Source organism: Colletotrichum spaethianum (genome assembly GCF_022836535.1).
Source record: "Colletotrichum spaethianum MAFF 239500 DNA, contig48, whole genome shotgun sequence".
NCBI classification, from domain to species: Eukaryota; Fungi; Ascomycota; class Sordariomycetes; order Glomerellales; family Glomerellaceae; genus Colletotrichum; species Colletotrichum spaethianum.
The window spans coordinates 294,733-313,177 of NW_026054818.1; the positions used below are offsets into that span (position 1 = coordinate 294,733).

An 18,445-nucleotide genomic window follows, 5' to 3' on the forward strand; every position below is an offset into this window, starting at 1 on the left:
TTTACCTCTTTTCTTAGTATAAACCTAAGAGTAGTTATCTCTATTTAATAGAATTAGTAAAAAGTTTAAGTTAAATAAAAAAAGTATAATATATTAGTTAGCTACTAATTACAAAAGGCTCTTAGGATTATGTTAAAGTAGGCTTAGGTACTAAGGGAGAGAGGCGACTTTGAATTATTTTTATCCTTACTTATAGTACCTGTAAAGAGGTCAGCTGGAAGAGGAGGCTATAAGTTATCCTCTTTAGTGTTAATTTCCCTACTACTATAGCCTCTAATAGAAGAAGTCTACTCTTATACGTTAATACTATTTAAGATATAAAGGACCTAGATAAAGGATAGATGTATAAGAGGAGAAGAGACTATAGGCTAGTTACTAGGAGGATTAAGGGAGCTATTGCTCTTTTTGTTACTTTTGTGTGCTTTGTTATGCTTTTTAAGTTAAGCTGTATATATTATAGTAGTATAAGTATATATAATAGCCTTTTTATTAGATTTTAAAGGTATTTATTTTTAAATATTAGTATTATATAAAGAGCTTATAATATAAATAAATATATATATATATAATAAAAATAATAATATTTTAAATATATAGTTATTATTATTATAGATAAAAAAAAAAGAAAAAAAAAGGCCTTTTTATTAAACTAAAAGAAAATAATATTATTAAAGAAAATAAATACTTAACTTAATAATTAATTAGCTAATTAAAAGCTGTTAATTTAATTAAATTATTTAAAGGTAATAAGAAGAAAAAAAGTAGTTTCTTTATTATTAATAATTAGATATAATATTATATAACTATTTCTTTTATATTTATTACTTTAAGAATAAATATTTATATTTTTATTTATTTTTTTAAAGTAATTCTTTTATATATAGTTATTATTAGACATATAATAGTTAGAATCTGTTAATTTGCCTAAGGGGGTATATCATAATACCTTTATATGTATTATATAGCCTTGTGAGATTTGCGCTGGGCCTAGATTAACTATTAGTCTGGTCCCTTTGTGCAGATCCACCACGCAGGATACGTATTTATTCGTTTTGGACAAGGTAATCCTACACATAGAAATCTAAGCTGTTTTCCTTATGTCTTTTCTACCCTAAGTGGTGACTCTACGACAAGTACGTAATCAAGAGGGGACCTTTTGTGAGGTGTCACCTGTACACCATACCTAGTGCGACTCCACAGCAGCAAGACCGTATGAGTTGTTGAACCACTGAACACAGCGAGGTGCTGTTATCTCTCCGAGAAACTCGGGTCGGCTTCAATTGACTGTGCTTTTTGAAATAAGTAGGCAAAGCGCTGCTCGCTTTCAATGAATCCAAGAGGACCCACACAGCATCTAATCAAGTTAGTACCTACTATGCACTTTTCAACTATTGGTTTCTGACAAAGCGTCATAAGTTGTGCTTGAAAATACCAAAATAATTAGGAAGAGTCTCTGCCTACGGAAGTGTTCAGCCTTAATCAAAACAAGTTGTCGCTTTTCTATTTTATTCAGTCTCTATATCTTCGGACTGTTTCCGTTTGTTCTGCGAGTGTTGGAAAATGTGATTGCCTTTACTGAATTTCTCGGGAGCTTGCCCGGTACACCTGGGCATTGCTGATCGAGTGGTGGGACGGTCGAACCTATTGATTGACAGTCTGCGTTTTGCGAGGTCCACCAGCTTTCTTCCAGCCCATCAGCTGCGCACTGTCTTGTTTAGGCTGAAGCAGGTTCATCCAATTCCATCGTCGCTCGACAGCGCGTTGGGTCGTTATGAGCAAGCTAACCGAAGATAGAGTCAACACTGGACACATTTGCAATGCTGCGAGTCAGTAGCGGTGGATACTGCTCGGGGATCTGCTTGATCATGTCACTGAGGAGAATACTACGGCAACATGTAAGGTACAGCCGACACTACACCTGTATACGGCGGCAGCTTCATGTGGATGTTACACTGGCTGCTTTGTTGCTCCATATAACAGGGAGAGGGTCACGGTGTAAATAAAACTACAACGCTCCCGGCACTCCTGGTTTTCGAAACAAGGTTGTTGCTTCGTGAGTTCGCAATGCTCACCATGTACTAGGCTTCACGACTTACCGTGCTTTCCTGACTGTCGAAACAGCCAAGTCTTTTGCGAGTCCACGAGGTCCACCACGCAGTCAGTTTGTCTGCCTATCCGTGGATATATGCTTCTCGTCGCCCCGCGCACAAGGCTCAAGCCGTACCCTCACATTTAAGCTTGTGGGAGCAATAGCTCGCTTATCATCAGTTTTACTTCCTCCTCCCTGAGTAGCAGAACCATGGCCCTACCTTCACCTCCGGAGGGTCTTGACCTCACCGAGTCGAGGATCCGCGAGGTCACTGGCGCACTGGCTTCCATATGGGTGCTTGCTGTCATCGCCGTCTCGCTTCGTTTCCTTGCACGCTGGCTCAAGCGTAACAGAATATGGTGGGAGGGTTATGTGATTATCATATCCATGGTATTTTCTCGCTTCCTTGCCAAACTTGAAATAGCAGCAGTGACAAAATACTGACAAGCCTTCGTAGCTTGCAGCGAGCGTTCATGTTTTCACAACTCTTGGATATAGTGAGTAGCAACTGTGCCAAGATATCGATCCAATTACCACAGTCCAAATTTGCTAATCGTTCAATCAAGTGATTCCCAACGGCACCGGGAAACACATCTGGGTTGGACCTGCAGTAGCGACAAAAGCATGGGCAATCGGTCTCTTCATCTCAGAGATCGCCTACACACTCACCTTATCGACTGTCAAATGGTCAACGCTCTTATTCTACTGGCGCATTTTCAGCGCAAGGTGAAGCATCAAAATCCCGATTTGGATCTTGACCGGCATGGTGTCAGCATGGTGTATCGCAGTTGTAAGGACTCACGCCCCTGCATTTCCTTGTCCTGTCCATGACATCAACTCATCAGTTGCGCAGCTTCTCGTGACTCTCCTCCAGTGCATCCCTACTCGTGCGTTCTGGGACCGATACGATCCGGTTATTCCAATGTCGTCCAGCAAATTCACATCTGGCGTTAATATCAACATGTTTTTCAATGGAAACTCCATACCGAACATTATCAGGGATGCGCTTGTTGTGACGCTACCTATCCATTACGTGTTATCACTACAGCTGCAAAAACCCCAGAAATTTGCACTTGTTGGTGTGTTTACGCTGGGAACGTTGTGAGTAATACGTAGCTTCAAGATGCGTTCTCTCCTAATCAACCAAATATTTGCATATTGACATAATCTACACACACAGCGTCACCATTATATCAATAGTGCGATTGCACATGATCCTCTCCGTCGACCTTAAGTCCCCAGATATCACTTGGAACTTCTGTGACTCCATCATCTGGACCAATGCTGAAGCCAACATAGCGATCGTCTGCGGTACGTGACCCCAAGAGTCCTTAGCTCTTCAAACGGCATTAGATTCTCGATTTATGATTATGGTTAACTGACGTATCTCCGATAATTAGCATGTCTCCCGTCCTTGAAGCCCCTCCTCACCTCCATTGTGGACAGTACCTTCAAGTCTACTGCCGCCACGGAAGGCGAGAGCTCTAGCGAATCTTACGCACTAAATAGTGGTGTAAAGCCCAGTGCCGCCCATGCCAGCACTTACCTGGGCCACATTAATCCCGGCCAGATCACTATCAAAGGAAGTTGCCCTAACCACGAACGCAACCACGATCGTGAAGACGAGCACCCATTCACGCGGCTAAGTGAGCGGGAGTCAAACACGAGTATTGACGATATAGGGAAGGCGCTTGAAGCTGGATCAGGTGGTAAGAATGGTGGCATTCTCATCAGCACGGACTTTGGAGTACAGACGATGACCCAATAAGCGGAAGAAAATGGTATCTCCCTTCAAAAGGCTTTGCAATTGGTCGATAGCGTAACGTAAGCAACTAGATTTATTGTTATCTTTGGGTGTAAAAGTCTCGAATAGCCTGACTATAATTTCACCTGTATTCTGATTTAATCCTTTGTTGAAAAGCGAATCGATTTAACATTGCCTGATATTTGCCGATTGAGACCTTGCAGTGAAGTAACCTCAACTGGGTGAATGCTTCAAACACCAAGTTGCCAAGACGATTGATTGGGCAAATCACAAGCAATTACCCTTATCAAAGCTTTGGGGGAAGGATGGAATTCAAGGATTTATGATCAGGGAGGTTACTTGCGACGTCTGAGCTGAGAGATCACAGAAAATATCCCCATGACGAACTCAAAGAGGTCCTAAGGATGCATATACGCTTAAACCAACCAGGATCTATTGGATCGAACAACTAGAACTTGTCTAGTCGAGATATAGGGAATCCAAGATCTTGACAGAGCCCATAAAATTTTCTGCACAGGAAGTACCTTTAATAGCTTTCCTGGAGTTCATTTATCATACCTACTTCTACCTATCAAAAGCCTCATGACTTCCCAACACTCCTTGGTGAAGTGGAAGACCGACCACCGTATTTTTTCAATCTTACCTGGCCAACCAATAATACGGCAGTACCTCCGTATAATAGCAAGCGTGGATACTTTTTAATCCGACTGATATGTAGTAACGTAGTTGTCTTAATCACATGATTTGGTTTTTCTCGATTGAGCCACTTCCTACTGCATAACGGTGTATAAAAACTCAGCCTTTCCCTTCACATAAGAGTTGTGACAATACACCTTGCCTTCCAAGTTCAAAGTGAGGACAACGGAGAAGCAATAGAATACGTTGGTGAGATAAAACAGCTCAAGTGGAACCTTTCCATAACTTCGAAAGATGACAGAAAGAGACATGACTGTCGCGGACAAGACTACTGTGGCACTGGAGGAATGAGAAATGGAATCCGCCACCAAAACACCCACTTTTGGTAAGGCTTTACCATTGCGTGTCTTTTAGTTCACGTTATACACCTGATACCAACTCCACGACCTCGTCTTACTCGTGATCTTAGGGCCGTAGAGCCACAGAGGTATCACGCCGAGAAAGATGGACAACATGATCATAGCCAGCGCAAGGAACATGTACCAGCCGTCAATAGTCCACCAATCAACGGTGCCAAAAGAGATACCGGCGGCTATGGCAGCCTTGACAACGTTGACGACGACGCCAATATCGATGGCCTTCTCCGGGTAAATGTTGGTCGCATACGAGATTAGAATGGTACAGCCGCCCGTGAGGTTGACGTTGACGAGGGCCCAGAGCACGCCAATGATGGCCCAGTGCCACTGGTTCGCAAGCCCGTAACCAACCCAGGCGATGGAAAGAGGCGGGGAGATGGCCAAGGGCACCATGAGCGGCAACGCCGCTTCGGGCTTGTGGTATCCGTTGCGTCTGCTGAACCGAAGCACCATTTTGTCGGCCAACATGCCGCCGATAAGGGTGCCGGCGCAGAGGCCAACGAGGACGCTGAGGTTGAACAAGCCGATAAGACCGGTGGACCACAACAGCGGGGGCTGCGCGAACGTCAGGGAGACAAGGACGGAGATGGCGATGGTCGACGAGATAGAAACACCAAAGCTTAGAACGGTGACTATAACAGCAGGCATAGCGAGGAGTCGGTACGGCGAGAGGAGCATTACCAACCAACCAGCGGTTGGATGGTGGTGTGAGAAGCGGACGAAAAACGATCGGCGTGCCCAAAGATTCGTCCAGGAGGTCAGAAGAATCTTCACTCCCGTGGGTGTTGCGGGGAATTCTTGCTGCTCGCTGTAAATGACATCTTTGGAGCCAACCATCTCCAGCTCATTGGTATCGGGCCTGCCGCCAGATACGTCTGCCAGGCTCGGCTCACCGGCGATGCGTATATTGCTGACCGGCTCGGGAAACATGACGAGGCAGCCGACGATATTTATGGCCGACATGGCGCCGAACAGATACTGAGGGTATCGCCAGTTGCCGAGTCCCTCAATCATGTAGCCGGCAAAAAGGGGGCCGAAGACGGAGCCAGCGCCGAGTGCCATGGTGTAAACGCTCATTGCACGGCCAATGAATTCCTGTGGGAACAGCATGACGACGATCATGGGACCCATCGACTCGACTACACCGCCTCCCAGGCCGCCCACGACGCGGGCAGCAAGGAGAGACTCGTAAGTCTGCGCGCCAGCCTGCCAGAAGAAAGAAGCCGTAAAGATTGAAAGTCCGAAGAGCATGGTGTACCTGCCACCGATATGAGCAACCATGGGCACAGACCATACATTCTGATCGTAATGTATCAGCAGAGGTTACGATGCCAGATGACGCCGGCCGGGAGTGTGAATCGAAGAAAGAGAGCGGCTTACACCGAAACCAAGAGCGAGAACGGCCCAACTGGCCAGTTGGGATGCTTCGGTAGCACCAACGTGCAAATCTTGCATGATGGATCCCAACATGGGCGGAACGGAGGCGCTCATGACTTGACCCATCGTGACGAACCAGCTGAGCGATGCCAGCATGCAGATCCGCCACCATAGTGGCCAGGACTGCGGAGAAAAGTCATGTCAGCAAACAACGGGCGCATCATAGATGAATAGAACAGCAGGGGGGAAAGGTTTGGGTTTGAAGGCTATCACATTAAAAGCCGTGAGGGCTGATGATGGAATAACTGCACATGCCATTTTCTCCTCCTTTCATATCTTTTGGAAACTTCCGAGATAAGGCTCATGAGAGTTAACCTAACCTTTGGGTTTGCCCCGGCGCTAGCCAGGGCTGTTTCTTTCACGCCCGAATCCATAATGACGGGTTGCCTTGAGAGAGAAGCAGACTATATGTTAAGAGTCAGGATGACCTGTGTGGCCGATAATGAGATTTTCCTGTTGACAACGCTTAGCGCGAACAGATAACTTGATAATTTTTTTTTTCGTGTTTTCATGATTGTCATCCAGTGTGGTTGGGGATGGAAACGTCTTTGAGGATTCTCTTGTAGAGAAGGCAATTCATGCACGAATTTACTGCGTAATAAAGTAGAAACCTCAAGGGTTTGCGTTTGGATGGAGGGGAGTGTCAAATGTGGTGCGCTCCCCAGGTTATGACTCGGGAATTGGCAGGGTTGACCCTGGGGCTCGCAGCAAGTGACTTGTCAATAGGCAAGCAAGACAGATAATCTATGTTCCTATTGAAGAATGGGGGTTATGCTAAAGGTTCCAGGCTTGACGTTGGCGACGTGCTCAACGCCTGAAATGTACCACACGTATGCATAGAGTGCACGTAGACAGTAGAGCACAGTCGATCATCCGTACACCCGACTGCTGCCATAAAACCTCCACGGTTCCGTTGCCCCCCCCCCCCCCCCCCCCCCGGTGGGGTACAGGCTGCATCTGCCCTTGTCTCCGGTGGATGTGCCGGAACAGCCGACCTACGTTAGACCGATGGGAGGCGAAGGATCTGCGACATTGAGGTTACAAGAGCTCCCCTCCAAAACGACACGTGCATTTCTCTCAGTTTTCTCAAGTCTGTTATGACTCTACCATGTTTTGTTGGGCAGGAACGTGTCGAATTGGCAAAGTAGACAGCAAGCACCGCCTAAAATGGCAACGCAGGGCAACAACTATAATCACTCGGGACGTGAACCGAGTGGTGATGTGTCTCAAAGAGATAATCATAAAGTACCGAATTACGAAGATTCCATCACCGAGAGCATCATCGATACAATACAGCTTAGGGTAGGTCGATTTGGCTTACGCAACCACCCAAGTATTCCCGGTTTCCCTCTTGGTTATTAGCTTTTGCTCTTTGAACGTGCTCTTCGACCCATTGGCTTCAACCCAGTTAACTACCATTCTCCATTTACCTGAGTAAACAGCTGCATGATTAAAACTTTCCCGGGAACTTGATATCGTTGCTACCTTGGAATTCGCTGTCAATAGTTGTATTCAACTCGGACGCAGATGACGATAACCGGGCGCTATGTCGTCGGATTGCGTCCCTAAATGAGAATATCTGATAAGATGCTTCTTTCGTAGCGACGAGTTGCCAAGCATCTTTGGACCGCTGACCACGACGACAAAATCAGCGGCTGACATTGCTTCGGTCTTTGCACCTTCCAGTGCGGGACAATCGACCTGGGAGTGTGATAAGCTTCTGCCAGGAGACAAGTGCCGTCTTACCGCAAGCTTTGGTACCAAGATGTTTTTCAGCTTGTCACAATTCTATTTAGGGATGTACTCAGCGTCACCAACTGTTCACTAACCCAAGAAAGAAAGGTGGGCGGGCTAGCGGAGCCAACCCAGATATGGGTTGGTGAGAGGAATAAACCATGCCTTGCTGTCGTAGCTGTCAGCCCGATCGAAACCCAGACCCGAAAGAGCAGCAAAATCTGCGAGTGAAAATGAGTTTGATCTTCCCAGATCTGAAGCGCCGAGTTTCGAGATCCCTGGAACGTTAATCCACCAGCAAGAGACATATCAACAAGACTAGTCTAGCTTCAATTACCTATGCCACGCACAAAGCGGATATGCGGCTGCATTCGAAAAGTAGAGCTTGACAACAAAAGCTCTATCAAGTTCGGTAGGTCCAAGAATGACCAGATTAACGGGATGTGCAACGAAAACAAATTGCCTTGACTTCGAAATTGAGGATGAGAGAACACGACAGTATGCCACGTCATTTGATGTACTGTACTCGCCGCTTGCCGGCGAGAGTCCCGAGAAGCCAGCCCCTCAGAGGTGCCAGCCCGGAAAAATATCCATGCGCCTGGACGCAACACAAAGATGAAAATTCTTGTTTTTGTGCCTCGCAACTGTCACAATGGAAAAAAGGGCTCCTGAGGCTTTGTCAGTGTTCGGGATATCCAACTCGGAATATCCGGCACCCAGACATGTTGAACAGACACGACCACTCCTGGACTGCCGAGCGCCCGAGCTCACCGGAGTGGGGCCGGGGAGGCAATAGAAACTCTAAATCACCCAAGCAGCGCAGCAGAATACATCAGTGTTCTTAAGATCTTGTGGTAGGTACGCACCGAGTTTCTTTATATATGTCGGTGTTTCTTTGTGACTGCTAATGGCTATGGACTGTTGCCTGCACCGCGAACCTTGGCGACTAGAGTTTGATATCAGACAGTGCTTGCAACGTGTGGACTTGTAAGAATATGCCTTTCCGAGTTATCGTCATTGGCGGCGGCCTGGCGGGCAACCTGCTCGGGTGTGGGTTGATGCGTGACGGCGTTGACGTGCAGGTTTACGAACGCGCAGTGCGGCACTCAAACCACGAAGGCCTGCAAATCCGCCTCACGGCGCCGGCGCTGGTGGGCTTGCGCACCTGCTTGGAGCGCCCACACATGCTGTCCATCATCAAGAAGTTTGGTCCCACGACCGAAGCCAAAGCCGAGGCCCCCCGCGTCTTCCATAAAGACTGGTCTCTGCTTATCGATCTAAGCCGCTTCCCGGCCTACGGCAAGAATGCACCCATCAGCCGAGGTCTACTGCGTGACTGCCTCGCTGATCCCCTATACAACGCCGGCAAACTCAAGTACGAAGCCGCCTTAGAGCGGTACGAGATCCTCCACCCCGGCACCGACGAAGAGCGGGTTCGCATCTGGCTGAGCGACGGATCCTACGACGACTGCGACGTGCTTATCGGCGCCGACGGCAGCTACTCTAAGGTTAATAGACTTATTGGCCTCAACAGCCTTGACTACATCCCCAAGCACGTGACCATCGCGGCCAAGTGCGGCTTGCCTGCCAAGCGGTTCTTGTCCATGTCCAAGGAGCTCGTCGGCGCGCCCATCATGTGCTGGGCTGATAACAAACACATGTTCTTTGGAGGTGAGTGGCAATCCTATGTTTATCGGACCGAGAAGAATTTTCTACCTTCCCCAGCGAGAATTCTTCCATTCTTCCATTGACTTTTATTCGGTGTCTAACTCCATGTAGTGTACCTCCCAAATAAGCAGAATGATGGGAGCCAACGAAAAGGCGCATCCGATGCGGACTCTACAAAGGCATACGATGAGGACTTGGCATCTTGCATGATCAGCCTTGTCATTGAGAAAGATATGTTGCCGGAAGATATCCACGATCGCTCTCTTGATGCGCAGTATGATTTTATGGCGGAAACCGTCAAGGACTGGGCACCACCATTGTAAGTTTCAGAATCCTGAGCCTTTCTCCTCTCAAACAAAAACTCGACTGGTTCTAATCAGGGCGACAGCCATGAAATGATCGACCTTATGAGGGGCGCTCCTCTTCACATATATACGCCGAGGGTCGCAAAACAGCCGTCGAAGAATTGGCGGAAGAAGGTCGAGAACCGAGATAAGCCTGGGGTCGGTCACCCGCGGATTTGGGTAATGGGCGACGCCGTTCACGCGATGCTGCCGCCACGGTGAGGCTGACAATTTTCATGGTGGCAAGGAACCTCACTAACGATTAATGTGCATAGTGGCATGGGCGGAAACCAAGCCATGTTAGACGCCGGGCATATGTTGCCGTTTCTCACAGATCTGGCAAGCAGGGATTCCGAAAAGAAGCCCGTATCGACAGAAGATATCCGCAAGGCAGTCAATGAGTTCGAGAACGAGATGATACCCCGGGCGTTCAATTGGGTGAAGAAGAGTGGAGGAGACAACTTTATTGTGAGTCGAAACTGCTCTTCCATCAACAATCGATGCAGTGTTACCCCGTGTATTGTGAGCAGCGCTGACTTCTTGGAAAAGCCGCTGAACACTAGCAAGATGCCTTCAAAGATTTTCTTGTTCATGGCGGGTCAGTGGCTGACCCTAGTAAGCTTGTTTATTTCTATCAAGCGCCTCTTCAACAAGACGCCAGCAGTAGATGAGACGCCCGAGTTCAACTGGCACTAGACTGCAGCCTCTGCTAGGTCTCCCTATTGTAGGCGGATGGTTATCGTGTGTTCAAAGGATCTCTGGGTATTCACGTAGGGGAGATTAGCATAGTTGGGAAAATATCATTCTCTATCTATCTCAGTCAAAAGTCATGGTTGTGGCGCTGCCCCCCCCCTCCCCCAGATGAGAACGATGAAAATAAAAGTAATCAAACGTGACAACACTTGATTGGGTGCTACATCCGTCAAAGAGCACACGATAGTCCCGTGCCCAGACCGCGTCCCACATCCCGGTGGCGCGAGAACCCTGAAAGGCGTTTGCATCGCTCCCATTCTTCTCTTCAACCCCTTGCCGCAGTTTTTGGAGTCTAACATGGCCACAAAGTTGGACGAATGCCTGGTGTACGGCTACAGATGACGGGATACAGCAAAGGACAGTTGAGCGGTTCTTGCAACGGCACGTCAGCTGGTTTGGCTACGACGCTACCCGGCCCACTTGACGCAACTTTGAGTTCGGTCAGAAATAAGCTTTGAAGTGAACGAGACCCTCGGACTAGCTGCCAGGATAACCGTTGCAGCGCAGCCAAATCTTCCTAGTCGGCGGAGTTTTGCTTTAGCCTGTAACCACATTGTAACTGCCTGTTTAAGGTCTAGCCTTCCCATCTTTTGATGCCGTGTGGGAAGTGAAACCTAAAATGCAGATCTTCCCCAGAAACCGGCTTTTCCGCGCTGACGCGGCAACACGCGACAAGCCGCTCTCCCCTCCCTTACCCACCGTTCCGGCCCGGCCCTCTCTTGCGGAGGTCATCATACTATCGAACCAACAAAAACTGGTCCTTCTAATACGACGATAGTAATGTTTTCGACGCGGGGCTTAGCATTGGCATTCCCGTGAGGCAGGTAAATGTGTCAGTGGTCAAGATTTATTGAAAGTCAAAGAGTAACACCACGCATATCGGCATGTGGATGTTGGCAGCAAGGAAGACGTTCCGGACGATTTTCATCTCCGGCGCGCCGATTGCAGGACGTCACAGCTCTACAAATATGGACAACTTTGGCTTTCGCTCCAAGAACATCTCTCATGTACAACACAGTGGCCTTGTGTCATGCGTGTTTGCCTTATGTTATCAGCTGAGAACCCGCTCTACCAATCTATTGTCTAATCTCCCGAAAGACTGCTACGTTTTCGGTTCGGAAATAGATCGCAAATCATGGCTTCGTCTATCAAGTTTTATGGAGACTTTGTCTCTCCCTACACCGTCATCTGTCTGTTTGCACTCCATGAAAAGGACTTACTATTCGATTTTGTCGACGTCAAACTCCTATCCCCTGAGACTGATGTATGTAACCGTCAGACCAATCCATGGAAAGGCCCATGAATCTCCGGGTTCCCTTGCAAGTTGCTAACGGCCAGATTTTTGCAGCGGGATGTCATGAAAGCTAAACATCCTTTCCGAAAGGTGCCTATCCTTGAGGATACAGATGCCGAAGGGCGTGTCGTCAGGATATGCGGTAATTATCCGCTCCTCCCAAGAACAGACGGAGACGCTATATGTGCTGACAAAATGGATCACGATAGAGAGTCGGGCCATTTCCCGGTGGTTGGCAGTCAAATACGCGAACAAAGGGACGCCTCTTTTACCGAGGCTAGATGACCCCGAGGCCGTTATCCGATTCGAGGAGGCCGCTTGTTTCGAGTCTCCATATCTCGCCACTCCTACAGGGACGTACACGAGGGAGAAACGTGTGAAGCCGTAAGCAGGATCATCCGAGTGTCAAGGCACAGACTAACGAAGTCCAAATCTCAGGCTACTTGGAAAACCTCATGATGCAGAGGCGCTTAGAGAGGCGATTCAAACTCTGGAGACCAACAAACATATATTCAATAGGATTTCATCTGTACAGCAGTACTTTGCGGGCAACACCTTCTCCCTCGTAGACGTGTGGACAGCTGTATGGATTGACTTGGCGCTGAGTATTGACCCTGAATTCTTGAACACGACACCCGATCTGGCTGCTTGGTGGGAGCGCGTCAGTAGCAGACCTGCCTGGCAGAAAACTGCTGCTCTTTTTGGGCCACGGAGGAAATTCCTGATGGGAAAATAGTAGAAACCCGTTGTGTTACAATGTTCGTAGCGTTATTGGAGCGGTTGGCACTAATTGCTGCAACACCTCAACCAACTGTCTTTAGATCCACCTGACAAGGTGGTCATGAAATGGGCTATAGAGACGCCACTGTTTGTGGATGCTCCGCCCAGGATCCGCAAACTTTTTAGGGTAGTTCTTGGAAAAAGATGTCGATATCCGTTCTTCATCTTATCCAAGTGCCCGCCCACCTGATGGGCCGAAACATAGCTCAGTAATACCGCTTCCTACCAGGGCAACATGTGGCCTATTAGAATTGCAAGAACTCCAAAGGCTTTTGTTGGTTCATAAACCTGACTAATACATCGGTGCAACGTATTGCGGTTTCGTAGTGGTATAAGGTAGGCCATAGGACGCTCGTCAGCTTGCATGCAGCAGTCAGGCAGGCTGGCAATATACAAACGTTTCACTGGTCCTCCTGTATGTATTTGGTTGCCTTATTCGTGGTGGCCATCTTTGCCTGCCCTCACCCTCCAGCTCTTTTCCGCATCCCAGTTTTGCTTGAGAGTTGAAGTTGAAGTTTTGATCTCCAGGAATTTTGCGACTGCTATGCGAATTTGTGATTCTGGTTACCCCTAACTCGGTCGCGACTGTGGTGCGCTGATAACCGCCGAACTCAAACAAGGCCAGTTGGCCGATCTGCATCCAGAGAGTTCGCCGATAGGGTAATGCCAGGTTGTGTCCCAACATATTCAACATAAAAAGCCAATAGGAGGCCACATGAAAGCGCCTAGCAGAGCCTGATTTCACAAATGTTCACGTGCATATCATCAGGGTCGCCTTTGCCTGCACTTGGTCACCACTACTTAATATCGCTGTTAAGACCGGTTCTCTCAGCCCATTCTCCAAAAGTTGTCAACCTTAACTCTTCCTCAGCGTTGTTGCCCGATTCCATCTCGCTCTTCCCTATAGTGGGAAAAACAACCATCACTTCTTTGCATCTTCATTCGCTGCAAACCTCACCTTAGACTGAAAGTCCATAATACTGAGAAAATCCAACACTAAGCCGCGCATTAACTACTCTGAAAGCCCACCATTCTCCTCATGTCTGCAAACGAGTCTCGACGTAGAGATGGTCCGTCATCCCAGCAAAAAGATGACATCCTAGCTACCTTGATTCCATTCGAGTATCAAAAGTTGGACGAAGAAGTCGACTCAACCCGTTTCATCCAGATAGAGTCCGCCGAAAGCGAGATCGCGCCGCTCGTCTGTAGCCTGACAAACATTCCCTTTGGAGAGCTGCCCAAATTCGAAGCACTCTCGTACATGTGGGGAGACGAGAAGGACCAGATAACAATCAAGCTGAATGACGGTCTTTTCAATATCCGGAGGAACCTGTTTGACGCCCTAGTGTATCTTCGCGGTCGGCAGAAAACACGTCTTCTATGGGTGGATGCACTCTGTATAGACCAGCACAATCTCAAGGAGCGCACAAAGCAAGTCCAGAACATGAGACACATTTATTTCAGAGCCGAATCGGTCATTGTTTGGCTGGGCCGCAAATACTCGGAATATCAAACAGGTCTCACCGAATTCGAGATCTCGGAGATTGTCAATCCGACCAACAAATCCAAACAGGGGTTGTCAAAAGATGACGACGCTGAGGAAGAAACCGAGACGGCCATTAGCATAGCGGAGCGAGAAATGGTCCGGCAGCTTGTCGCGGACGAATACTGGAACAGATTATGGATTATCCAAGAGGTCGGGCAGAACGAATCGAAGAGAGTCTGCTTTGGCCACTTGGAAGTGGGCTGGGACGACTTCATCCATTTCGTTACGATGCACAACGGCACAGGGTGGCCTCTTCGCTTAGCAGAACAGCTTAGCCAGAAGTACGGAGATGCACATACCCTCAGAAGGCTGCTCATCGACCACAAAGACGCTCAGTGCAAAGAGCCAAGAGACAAGATCTACGGCCTGGTTGGTCTGGCCCTTGATGCACGCGGATTTCCACTCAACTACGAGAAGTCCCTCTTGGTGGTCTGGAATGATACCATGGAGTTCATGAATAAGCGAGAACTTTTCCTTGACAACCAAGAGACCGACATCGTCTACATTGGTGGTCTTGTCAAGTCCCTCTTGATGGGTCCGAAGTGCTCTCCATTTCAACAAATTTCACAACAGGCCGAGCCACAGACGGATTTGCAAACCATCGAAGAATCAGATGCAAGCAAATCATCAAACCCAAAGGTATTCCATATCAAAGCCTATGTACTTGGGTGTATCTGGTACATAGGACCGACGACTCAGGAAATAGCAGCAAACCTCCGCAGAACCGATGAATGGGCGGAGCAGCTGCAAACCCATTATGGCTCGGACCTCGGCAACGCCCACAGAGAGAGTAACAAGCTCATAAGGGCCGTGTTGAGAGCTTCAGTTCATGAATTACACAAGACTTGCTTCAACCGCGTTGGACTGGTGAAGTCCGTGGGTGATCATTGGCTGTTTCGAGACAAGGAGAATGGTGCTTTATCAAAGTATAAAGATTGGTGTGTTCGGTATTTAAACCAGACAAATAGCGGAGTATCAGCAGCCCACACGTCACCGCCCATCAACTCGTTCGGCGATGTGAATCTGTTTCAATTGTATAACGGTCTTAACTACGTTGTACCATGGAAGATGGGCGTTGTTTCGGGCCAAGCCAGACCAACTGACCTAGTTTGTTGGCTAAAAGGGACAAAGAAGGCGGTTGTGGTACGCCTTCAGCCTCGGTTAAACAGTGATGTACCGGTGTTGCAGGTTGTCGGAACGGCCCTTGTTACTGAAGATGTGGCTGGAGACGAGGTTAATCACTCGAGTCGCTGCGAATCTTTAGATCCCCAAAACTTAGGACGCGGAAGTCGAAGCTTTAATGCAATAAATCTGAAAATGGACGCGAGGACTGTATTTGTACTATTGCCAGAGAAAGATTAAGCTATCAATCGGTAGAAACTTGTCAAAGCTGTTCAAAGAGAATGAAAGCCGTAATGGTTGAAAGTGTTTAGTATATAACAGGCCAGTCTGCATCGTAACGTATGAGGTTGATGCCCAGTAGCGCAGCGCCGCTGTTGCTGTAGTAATGATAGACGAGCACGTCGGCATCCGTGTCGGTGAAGACAGCTGGGTGGCCAGGTCCATGGATCGAACCGTGGCTTGCCATAACCTGGGTGCCACCGCCGGACATCATGTTCTTACCATCGCGATCAACGTACGGGCCCGTCACGCTGGTAGATCGACCGACCATGATGCGATACGTGCTGGCGGCGCCGTTACAGCACCTGTCGAAAGAGAGCCATAGATAGTAGTAGTTGCCACGGCGAGTAATGTAGGGCGCTTCGACGGCGCCATCGGCCTCAGTGCGCCTCGCGAGGGACACGAAATTCGTGCCGGAGCGCTTGCCGGTGCTTGGGTTCAGCGAGATCATTTTGATGCCTGTCCAGAAAGAACCAAAAGACAGCCACCAGTTACCCTGGGCGTCAACGATCAGGTTGGGGTCGATGGCGTTGTAATCGTTGGAGTCTGACGTCTCGATGACTACGCCCTGGTTGGCCCACGACCCCGACGCGCCCGTGGTGCTTGTGGCCAAGAAGATGGCCGATTTGCGGGATCCAAACGTTGAAGCAGAGTAGTACATGTAGTACCGGCCATTGCGATACGAGATGTCTGGTGCCCAGAGATTGGTGTCGCCCCCCGTGTACGGCGTGGTCCATGGTGCACCGCTCGGAAATGCGACGCCGGCGTCGCGCCAGGCAGTGCGGTCGGTTGATGTCTTGAGAGCCACGTTCGCTCCCGTGTGGGCCATAAGGTATGTGCCGCTTGGGGTCTTGACCACCGTCGGGTCGTGAACGCTGGTGCTGCCTGTGACGACGCCGGGATTGGGATATTGGCCACTGACACCCGGCGCCATGAACATGACGGCAAGAATGCCGGCGACGAGCTGTTTCCACATGGGCAACATCTTATGCTGAAAGTGTAATCGCTTTTCAATCTTGCTACTGAACCACACCGAAAAACTGGTACGCTGTTTCGAGACACTGTGATGCCACTTTGGCCCTTTATATCCTCACGGCGCTTGGGTCGAGCCGTACTTCTTGGCATCAAGGTAACCCTATAATTATCACGCGCTATGCATTATAAGCGCACGACGGAATAATCGCCAGCCAACCACGGAAATATTTGTCCCGGTTTGTGACTATAGAAACTCGCTGCTCGGATACAGTCAGCGGAAGGTAGATATTCCGTCAACGTTTTCCAGTAGCATCTTTTCTTTTCATTGTCCTCCAAAAAAGCGGATCGTGAGAAGACAGATCCTCGTTTGCGGATACAAGTACTAGAAAGTCAACAGGCAGCTCCCCCAGATGCCTAAAGCTTCACCTGCGAACGGTGCCAGAGGTGATGAAGACAGTAATCGGGTCCGCTCTAGATGGTCTCCACGAGCGGCAGATTTCTTCGTGACTGCTCAACATCTTCAAACAGGTGGATCCCACCTTGAAGACGTGAGGCAAACTTCGGACCTTATGATAGAGGGCATTGAATGTACTGCGCACAGGTCTTTGCAATCGTTAACGGGTTTACATCGGCACGCCATGCCCCACGCGGGGAACAAATGCCGCTGCATGGTGCTCCGAGTAACACGTACCAGACAACTCCCGAGTGACAAGGAGCGGGCATGGGGTGAAAGGCGATGTTTCCTCACTCGCGAAAACCAAGAGAAACACAGTCTGTTGCCTATTTTGTTTCCACATCCACAGGCAGTGGATGGCGGTATCCGCGCGAATAGCTGCAGGGTAGCAATTGATAAGCGGCCCAATGAGGGGATGTTGCGTTTTGGAGACAACTATCATCATTTAGAACATCGGTTTGACGATGGCGAGCTGGAAAGAAGGTCCCCTCCTTCCTCCGTCTTGAAAAACCCATTCTCCCGACGTAACAGGCGTAGTAGGATTCAGCCATCCAAACCCCTATTGAAACATTACGCAGACAACCCCAAATGATGCAGGCGGCGTAGTTTCCAAGATAACTACCACCTCTCTTTGGCATTCAGGTTGATCCGAATAATGGGTGGGGAAGGTGCGCGGCTCAGTACAATGCACCAATGATGCAGCTCGTTCCAGAGCGCGTTTAGTGCCTTGGCGCATCTGTGCTGAACGTTGACGTCTGGTTCGTCTGATTCAAGCACGAGACACCGGGGAAAGCCGCGATGCCAAGACTTTGCGGGGTGCTCACGAGACACACAGCCAATATGGATCCCAGACGCGACTTACACGGGGTAGTAGAGGCCGTCGACCAGGCTAGAAGGTGGTTAAGAGTGTCAAGATTTGGTTGTACAGAGTGAAATGTAAACAAGGTGCGAATGGTCGGGGCAGGTCTATTGTTTTTGTGAAGCTGAACACCGCCGCATTTTCTCTGTTTCCCCGCTCCTTTTCTCTTTTCTATGCTGCTCTCACCTAACAGTATAGCTGATCTCGCTCAGCGTGCTATCTGTGGCTTTTCAATGAGCGAGACATCCCACATATTCAGTTATCTGTCCCTTGCAAAGAAAACAAGACAAAATA

At 48.6% G+C, this 18,445-nt stretch overlaps 7 protein-coding genes across 7 annotated transcripts; 5 read left to right on the top strand and 2 right to left on the bottom strand.

Annotated features, from left to right (window-relative positions):
• Nucleotides 1-2,299: 2,299 nt before the first annotated feature.
• On the top strand, nt 2,300-2,533 carry ColSpa_11624 (uncharacterized protein; the record flags this gene model as incomplete). The annotated part of the gene is made up of 1 exon (XM_049277836.1): nt 2,300-2,533. The coding sequence occupies one exon, from the start codon at nt 2,300-2,302 to the stop codon at nt 2,531-2,533; it is 234 nt and encodes a 77-aa protein (XP_049133793.1).
• A 767-nt stretch (nt 2,534-3,300) lies between these two features.
• Nucleotides 3,301-3,857, top strand: ColSpa_11625 (uncharacterized protein; the record flags this gene model as incomplete). The annotated part of the gene is made up of 2 exons (XM_049277837.1): nt 3,301-3,400; nt 3,490-3,857. 2 exons carry the CDS (start codon nt 3,301-3,303, stop codon nt 3,855-3,857), a joined length of 468 nt encoding a protein of 155 aa, XP_049133794.1.
• Nucleotides 3,858-4,900: 1,043 nt separating this feature from the next.
• On the bottom strand, nt 4,901-6,409 carry ColSpa_11626 (putative MFS-type transporter; the record flags this gene model as incomplete). Its single annotated transcript, XM_049277838.1, has 2 exons — nt 4,901-6,205; nt 6,287-6,409. 2 exons carry the CDS (start codon nt 6,407-6,409, stop codon nt 4,901-4,903), a joined length of 1,428 nt encoding a protein of 475 aa, XP_049133795.1.
• A 2,663-nt stretch (nt 6,410-9,072) lies between these two features.
• Nucleotides 9,073-10,785, top strand: ColSpa_11627 (ZEB2-regulated ABC transporter 1; the record flags this gene model as incomplete). Its single annotated transcript, XM_049277839.1, has 5 exons — nt 9,073-9,748; nt 9,857-10,064; nt 10,134-10,307; nt 10,365-10,557; nt 10,729-10,785. The coding sequence occupies 5 exons, from the start codon at nt 9,073-9,075 to the stop codon at nt 10,783-10,785; spliced, it is 1,308 nt and encodes a 435-aa protein (XP_049133796.1).
• A 1,192-nt stretch (nt 10,786-11,977) lies between these two features.
• ColSpa_11628 (glutathione S-transferase F13) lies at nt 11,978-12,524 on the top strand (the record flags this gene model as incomplete). Its single annotated transcript, XM_049277840.1, has 2 exons — nt 11,978-12,106; nt 12,249-12,524. 2 exons carry the CDS (start codon nt 11,978-11,980, stop codon nt 12,522-12,524), a joined length of 405 nt encoding a protein of 134 aa, XP_049133797.1.
• Nucleotides 12,525-13,955: 1,431 nt separating this feature from the next.
• On the top strand, nt 13,956-15,147 carry ColSpa_11629 (heterokaryon incompatibility protein 6, OR allele; the record flags this gene model as incomplete). The annotated part of the gene is given in 2 exon segments (XM_049277841.1): nt 13,956-15,101; nt 15,118-15,147. 2 exon segments carry the CDS (start codon nt 13,956-13,958, stop codon nt 15,145-15,147), a joined length of 1,176 nt encoding a protein of 391 aa, XP_049133798.1.
• A 744-nt stretch (nt 15,148-15,891) lies between these two features.
• Nucleotides 15,892-16,848, bottom strand: ColSpa_11630 (intracellular endo-alpha-(1->5)-L-arabinanase; the record flags this gene model as incomplete). Its single annotated transcript, XM_049277842.1, has 1 exon — nt 15,892-16,848. The coding sequence occupies one exon, from the start codon at nt 16,846-16,848 to the stop codon at nt 15,892-15,894; it is 957 nt and encodes a 318-aa protein (XP_049133799.1).
• Nucleotides 16,849-18,445: the final 1,597 nt, after the last annotated feature.